General features: G+C 44.5%; 1 protein-coding gene across 1 annotated transcript; it reads left to right on the top strand.

The window, feature by feature from the left end:
- The first annotated feature begins 331 nt into the window (after nt 1–331).
- LOC147905978 (pentatricopeptide repeat-containing protein At2g33680-like) lies at nt 332–4,933 on the top strand. The gene is made up of 4 exons (XM_087375996.1): nt 332–1,132; nt 1,274–1,353; nt 1,590–1,774; nt 2,024–4,933. Exons 1-4 carry the CDS (start codon nt 928–930, stop codon nt 4,311–4,313), a joined length of 2,760 nt encoding a protein of 919 aa, XP_087232122.1. The 5' UTR covers nt 332–927; the 3' UTR covers nt 4,314–4,933.
- The last annotated feature ends 3,499 nt before the right edge of the window (nt 4,934–8,432 follow it).

Raw genomic sequence — 8,432 nt, 5'->3', positions numbered from 1 at the left:
GCTGGCAATCTTCAAGATAATGTGAGTCCTGTCTCTGCGGACCTCCTCGAGTTTTTTGGAGACCCATTTGGGAGGCTTTTCAAATTTAGGGATTTGGCCTGAGGGCGATGGGTGCTTTTTTTTTCGCTCTCACACATAGGGCCAACTACGAGGGGCACAACGCCTGTGACCCACGTTGACATGCAACTAGTAAATGCAGGCAGTGACTCACAGTGAGAGAGCGCCCAAACCCCCTGAGCTGCCATGCCTCTGGGGTTAGAAGGGCCCCAATGACATCGAGGATTTGCATCCCGATGGCCCCAAAATGCTACACCCAACATTTCCCTGGTATTGGACCGGTGGCTTGGCTTCGTCGATTTTGCCAACGCTAGCCCAGCATTCCAATGCTCGAGCCCTGCGATTGGTGTACAAACTGCGACCTTCTTTCCGATTGGCAGAAACTGTTCGCAATGCTGGCTGAGCATTTGCGTGCATGAGCCTCAAGACGATGAGATGAGGGGGCTTTCTCAAATTTGTCTTTGATTCTTTGCCACCCGGCCTGAGGAGTGTTTGAATAAATCCTCTGTAGATATGACGATGGATTTACTTCGATTTTGTTCCAAAGGAGAGATGCAATGTGATGGGTAATGGCTGGTGTTCGAGTGCCCAAATCCAAGATGATGTTTTTTTGGTCGTTGCCCATGTTTGGGTTCGTTCTTTCTATCCCTCGTTGGCTACAGCTGATGATAGCTGCAATTGTTGGCGTTCTGCACGAGTTGAATCTTGCATCACTTTCGCAAGAGCCCTCTCAGCATGTGAAGATGAGCTTTCCTGGTTGGATGATGCCTCCAAATCACGGAGAGCTACAGATCAGACGAGCAAAGAAGGCCATCAAGCTTGAATGTCGCATGACTTCACAAGATTCTCTTCTTGTCTGATGATCCTGAAATGATGAAAGCAGGAGCAGGAGAGATCAGGAGACCTGTTGTAGCAGCAGTCCCGAGAGCTGCAGACGTTTCAAGTGGACTCTGCGTCATTGAGTCACGTTTCCCAACAAACGGAGTGGGTGCCTGTGCTCCAAGACGACGATGTGAGGCACGCCGTTTGGAGCAAAAAAGCCCGCAGGATGGGGCCGCAAACAGCAGAACCGAAGGTGGGCAATCGGTTGATCGATTCCCCAACACGAAGGATAGGGGAGCTTCCTGCATTTACACCGTTTTAAGACGTCCGAGGGCTAAGTTTCGCAAATGAAAGACACTAATTCTAGGCTCAAACTTTTGGCTGCGGCGTGCAGATGATGCACCTTCCTTAATACAGTTATGGGAAGAGTTTTTCGCCAATCCTGCACGGTCCGCCGAGAACAGGTTCAAGCAGGTGAAACTCCTGATCCTGTCAAGCTGAAAAAGAGTTTTTGTTCTTTTCCTTCAGCAAGCAGCATTTGAGACTTGATCTGCTTGGACATCTGGCCTGCAATCTGCTACTTTCACCACAGCACGTTCCAACTAGATAAGGTCGCATGAATAATGTTATGTTCTGATTACTTGTAGAGTTTGGGGGATGCCCAAACCGGTTTTTGTAGCTTCTCATGTGAGCGTATGTGGCTGCCACAGAGAGAGAAGGGATTGCAAACTCGGAACTATTATCCAATGAAGAAGGCCTTTTTGATCGACAATGTGTTCAATTCTCGAGCAGAAGCAGAACCGGCCTCTTGTGAATTGCACTCGGGTAAAGTACAAAGCAAAGAATTTTATTTGTCACATGCTGGTGGGAACTTCCAGGGTATCCCAACATCGAGGTAATGTCATGCTACGATGCTCAAATTGTCTTGAAAACCACTGGGCATGTTTGGGTTATGATGAGACGATAGAGATTGCTTACCTTACCTAGTATTTGACTCTTAAGGTTCCTTTTGTGCATCTTGTTGCGAACACACCTCTCTCTCTCACACACACACACACACACACACACACACACACACTTTCAGGTCGATGAGAAATTATTGGAACATAGGGCAACACTCTCAAGTAACACTGGATTTGAACAGGGTGGTGGAAACGGAGGAATTTCTGGATTCTTTAAAAGACTTGGCTAAGTTATGTAAGGAAGGACACCTTGATGAAGCTATTAGAGCTGTAGACCTGATGAACTATGGGGGATTGTGCATTCCTATCAGCATATTCCACTCTCTTTTACAGGGGTGCATCAACAGAAAAGATCTTGAGGCTGGCAGAAAAGTGCATCGCCTGATCATGAGGAGGGGACTTGATTCAAATAACTATTTAGGGAGCTACCTGATCCGCATGTTTGCTTTATGTGGGAGTTTGTTTGAAGCAAACCAAGTATTTGGCAAACTCCTTAAACCCAACGTATTCATATGGAGTACCCTTATTTCAGCACATGTCAAGCTTGGAGAAAGTGAGCAGGCTATTAAACTTTATCAAGAAATGCACAAGCTAAATGTAAAACCAAGTGAATATGCTTTTGTTGCGACTCTTAAAGCATGCACTGGCATAACTGCTCTAGATCATGGCAAGGTTATCCATGTCCATATCATTGAAAGTGGTTGTGACTCAGATTTATATGTTGGGAATACACTCATTGACATGTATGCCAAATGTGGAAGCCTTCAAGCTGCTCGAAATGTGTTTGATAAAATGCCAACAAGAGACATTGTGACATGGAGTGCACTGATTGCCGGATATGCCCAGCAGAACAGTAGTTGTGAGGCTGTCCAATTGTTCTGGCAAATGCAAGCTGAAGGCATGCTGCCAAACCATATTACTTTCGTTTGCCTTTTGCAAGCATGCTCCAGAACAATAACTCTTGATCATGGCAAGCGATTTCATGTCCACATCACCGAAAATGGCTTTGAGTTAGATATATTCATAGGGAATGCTCTTATTGATATGTACACAAAGTGTGGGAGCCTCAAGTATGCATGCATGGTTTTTGATAAATTGCCCAATCGGAATGTTATCACATGGAGTTCCATAATTGCTGGATATGCCCAACGTGGATATGGAAGAGAGGCTCTCTCCCTTCTCAGGCATATGCAACAAGAGGGCATTGCTCCAAATGATGTTACTTTTGTGTGCATACTGAAGGCATGCTCTAACATTGCAGCTCTAGATCAGGGGATTCTCATTCATGGACACGTTGTTAAAAGTGGGTTTGAATCTGACGTACATGTTGGGAGCACAATAATGAACATGTATGCGTTGTGTGGTAGCATGGAGAATGCTCGCAGAGTTTTTGACAGATTGACAAGACGCGATGTAGTGACATGGAGTGCAATTATTGCAGGATATGCCCAATGGGGTCATGGTCAGGAGGCTCTCCATTTGTTTCAGCAAATGCAACAAGGTGGAGTGGAACCAAACAATGTCACGCTTGTCAGCATCCTGAAAGCATGTGGCATGATATCAGCTCTGTGCCAAGGCAAGCTTGCTCATGCGTTCATTGTTAAAAGTGGTTATGACTGGGATAATCTTCTTGGCAACACGCTCATTGATATGTATGTCAAGTGTGGGAGTATTCATGAGGCTCGGAAAGTTTTTGATGTGTTGCCAGAACGAGATGTGGTGGCATGGAGTGCAATGGTTGAAGGTTGTGCACAATCTAGTGAATATATGTTGGCTTTGCAATACTTCGAGGACATGGGAGGTGATGGTCTGAAGCCAGATGATGGGGTATTTGTAAGTCTCCTCTCTGCATGTAGTCATGTAGGCCTGGTCAATGAAGGCTGCCATCATTTCAGGTGGATGAGGGATGATCATGACGTAAAACCAACGCTGGACATCTACAATTGTATGGTGGACCTTCTTGGCCGTGTTGGAGACTTAAATGCAGCAGATGATGTACTTCATACAATTCCATATAAGCACAACATTGCTGGCTGGACATCTCTGCTAAATCACTGTAAAACTTACTTTAATGTGGAAATAGCAAAAAAATGCTTTAATTGTATTATAAGAACAAATAATAAACATGCTTCTGGATATGTGCTCATGTCAAACCTCTATGTGGCTGCTGGCATGTGGCAAGATGCAAAAAATATATGGGAGATGCAAAATCACGTGCGTGCTTTGAAAAAACCTGGAATGGCCATCATTGAGGTTGACAACATGGTGCATGATTTTGTTGTGGGAGATAAAAGTTACCACGAAGCTGATGGTTTACATGATGTGCTCAAGAAAATAAGCTTGCAAATGGCCAAGGAGGGGCATGTACCTCACTTGAATTTAGCTATGCAGCCAACATTGAATGCAGAAAATGAACACACATTATACTTTCTGGGCCACATGACAGCCATTCAAATTCCAAACATTCTTTAATTGAATGCTAATTATCTGCATGCCACCAAATTCATTTCCAAGATGGAAAGGTTACATTTCTAGTAATGATCTCATCAGCAAGCACACGAGGGATTTTGAAAGCACTTACAAGATCACTACTGATTAGGAATCACCAACAAGGCAGCAACTTATTCTACGATGTCAAATGCAGTGTACTCATTGCAGTTGTCACACTGAGAATATATCAGAGATGAAACTTGGATAAACATTGTATAGCCCCCGATGTACATTATGTGGGAAAATTTCCTTATCAAATTCTACAAGTTTCAATGTAAGATACACGGGTATGTGGATTACATAGGACTGGGGTCTGAATATTATGACCCTTGGATGTGATGCGTCCCTCTTTCAGTAGGATGCAAAAGTTACAGGTCGAGAGAATATTCAAGAAACCAAACTGATTGCCTCTTACCCTGGATGATTTTTTGGAACAGTTTTGACTTGTCAGGAATTACATTTCATCTAGATGTATATTTCTGTTGGTAAAGAGGGGCCAACTCCCCCATGTAAGCTCCCAAACGAGGAGCCTGACAAGGAGTGTAGTTGTGAAACGTGAAACAACTGAACAGTTACAAACTGCTCTGAAATTTCTGCAATATTTCAACATAATTTTCAGTGGAGGCGAGTTTGGGTATGTTCCTCTAGATGTATGTCAGTTGGTAACATGGGCACAACTCCCCACCGCTATCTGGTTCTATTCTCTTGCTCTCTATAACTTTTTAATTCGAATACTAATCAAAGTCACTCATTGGATAGTGCTCCTGTTTGCAAGAAAGGATATTGCTTGTTTCTGTTACTAGCACTCACTAGCAATAACTATTCACTAACTAGCACTCCCTGTTCATTAGCTAACCGTTAATGAGCATAATAATGTGCTCTACTAACATTGATCGCTAAGAAATGCTAGTAGTAGCGACTAGTACTAAGTAGCACTCAAACACTAGTTAGCTAAGCATTAATTGAGCATTCTCTCTCTCTCTCTCAATTGTTGTTTTAAAGTTGAAGTGGTTCTCAACAGCAGAGAAACTTGAGACATGGGTGTGGGAGACACAGGTCCTTCAAGATGGATAGCTTAAGACAATGCATAGTTAATATCGTTCGTAAGGAGTTACTGGAGATGTATAATGTAGGTTCTCACCTTGGTTTTGGTGGCAGGTAGAGCAATATTCCTAAAGGCTTGAAACAACAATCGGTTGATATGCAGAGACAAGTCTCTCAAACACCTCCCACATCAGTGATTACCCCCCAGATCAGAAGCGGAAGAAGAGTTGTGCGGTTGGAAGGTAGATAGGACAAAAGATTTGAGATCCTTTGTTTATAAAGTTGTGTTAATTTGTTGTGTGAGTTTCACTGAGAGCCAAAGAAACCTGCATGCTTTGTAAGCAGAAGGTAAATTCACTGGGTGAAGGAAAGCTTAGCCTACACGACCTGTCTTCCATTTTAGTTTTCTCTTTCTCACTCTCCCTTAGTTGAATACTTATCTCGTCCCTCAAGTTTGAGCAATATATACAATTTATGGGTAGTGAATGAACTTGTGATCAGGAACAGCTCTAGCCAATGTAGCAATTGTGTGATAACACATCTGATCTACGTTGGTTGAGACATGTTCCACCCACTCCTCTTTGGCAACTCATCATTGCCGCTTGACGTCACATCAGTTCATACAGCATTTGGATGCTACTTCTCCACAAGAAAATCGAAATCAAAAGGATTTCTTGTGACATATATGTTGCTCAGATTGGATCCCTCGTTTGCAGATCCTTGAAATGTGTATGTAAAAGTGTAACGGGCCTTTGGGAGTCCATATTGTGTGCAATACCAGTTGGATTTACCTTCCATCCACCGAAATGTGCCATGGGAAAATGCACTGCCTGTGGCAAAAGAAAATTGCCATTGTGCCCACGTGAGGTTGCAGCGGAGAAAGTGCAAGTCTCTGTTAGAAATCGACCAACAGAGGGTACACACAGTGGAAAACTGATAGAATAGCCTAGCAGCTCACACAGTGTGTGGTGTGGGTGGAATCACAAACTTCTTTATTTAACGTGCTTCACATAGATGTGCAGAACAGTAAATAGACAATGCTCAGAAGAGAGAGAGGACCGACAAAATATTTCCGTCCAATGGACACAATACAACAAAGGGCCAAAGTCCCACCATACCGTGGTACTTTGTCCTCACCAAAAGATGCTGTCCTACGACCTCCGAGACACTCCTAGATCCCTGAGTCTGCGTGCTCCACCTCGAGCTTATGTAGACTCTCCGTCCGTCATCTCAACACCTTACTGCCCTGGTAGACAGCCTAGGCTTCAGCCCCAAGTAAGCTCAGTCTGCATCACCTCTGGCCCTCCTTTGCCTCCTGGATGTAGGCCCTAGGTTGAGGCAGTTGCTGCTTCTTTCTGCTCCACTGCTTGCTGAACTGTTGGATGCTCAAATGAGGCCAAGGGCCTCCCTTTATATTGGGCAATCCTGCCCCAAATTAACTGACCAGCAGGTCACTTATGGCTGACTTGCTGGCCCCTTCAACTGACCCACCAACCTCCTTTTTATGGGGCTTTGGGGACACTTTAAGGGCTGTGTGCTGGCCAACCTGGTTGGCCAGCCGACCAGCCAGCCCAGCCCTATTTTAGGGCAGGGCACTGCCCATTTGCAGCTCTCCTTGTATGTAGGGACCCAGCCCTTGGTCTGCCCATAACCTGCTCTGGTTGGCTGGCTCCAACCAGCCCTAAGCAGGCCTGTCCAATGGCCGACTCCTTAAAGTCTTCCCCTGCCATAACTGCACCTGCTCTCAGGCCTCCTGCAGGCCTTGTAGCTGCTCATAAGACATCGCCATTTGCTGCACCTCTTCTTGCCATATTCCAAGCCTGATGCAGGCCATGTACCTGCACTCCCACCTTGGGAGAAACCCGCCCTTGTTAGCTGTGAGGTGCTGCCCATGTGGCAGCCCCCTCTTTCTCTCCTCTTTGGGCAGATCTAGCCCTAGGTCCCCCTCCCCCGTGCTCTCCTCATTTGGGAGCTTATAGATGAGGAGGTGACCTTTCCAACACCCTAACACATTGCCAACTCATCGATGAAGTTGACCCAACAGCTCCCATGATGAAACCCTCTGGAACAGTCCGGTGTCAATTCCGATTCCTGACTTTTCAACCACTGGCTCCTACTCCTCCAGATCCGGTCTTGCGTAAGCAAACCATGTTGGTACACATGTCCATCGAAGGTAGCACCAGATGGCACTGCCACCTTTAGTCATGGTCCCGCCGCCCTCGAACTTGAGCAATCCAGATGCCACCATCTTCCAGCTATCCCCCTCATAATAAGTAAACAACTGGGAGTCTTCCCGGCACCATGCTCTCATGGTCTGTTTCAACCCATCATAGTTGCCAGCTGAAACGGAAATGGCAGAAACGCTAGAAACTAAGTTTCCTGCCTGAGCCGAAATGACGAAACGTGAAACGGCAATATAGTGCAATTTTTGTGTATTTTTATACATAATTTAATTATGAATATAATGCTTAAAGTGACAAATTATGACTTAGCATCTACTATTAAGTCATGACTCGTGCAACGTGCATGATGCTTCAACATCTATGATTCTATGATCTATCATTCATGAATGATGCTTCAAGATTCAAGAATCAACAACAGTTACAACAATTTGAAATGGATTACAATTTGCAGCTGCGTTAGTAAAAAGCATCATAGTATCTACTATTATCCAGATTCCAAATTTATGAGCCATGTGACATGGCACATGTGACATATCAATGTTAGAAGAATAAAAACACACCCATAGTATCTACTAGCATCCATGATCATGAATCATGAAAAAAAATGGCAGCCACTTGCCAAAGTAAACTCAGTATTGCATCTGATCATTAAAAAAAGAAATAACATAGTCTAGACTCTAGACTAAGAGACTCTAGAGACTATGACACATTTGAAGTGTCCCTAGGGCCTAATCTAGTAGTACTAGGCTAGCAGTGTCCAATTGAAGGTACGATACTAGTCTCATCTCCATCATCTGCATCATCCATCGAATCGATAGCCTGTGGCTCCTCGTTCTTAAATGAGTCCTAGGTGTCACTATTGAAGAAGAAGCAT

The sequence above is a fragment of the Dipteris shenzhenensis genome, chromosome 1, assembly GCF_047967505.1.
Source record: "Dipteris shenzhenensis isolate YYH24624 ecotype China chromosome 1, Dip_SZ_1.0, whole genome shotgun sequence".
NCBI lineage: Eukaryota > Viridiplantae > Streptophyta > Polypodiopsida > Gleicheniales > Dipteridaceae > Dipteris > Dipteris shenzhenensis.
The sequence above is the reverse complement of the archived record's forward strand: the minus strand, read 5'-3'. Positions and strand labels throughout refer to the sequence as shown.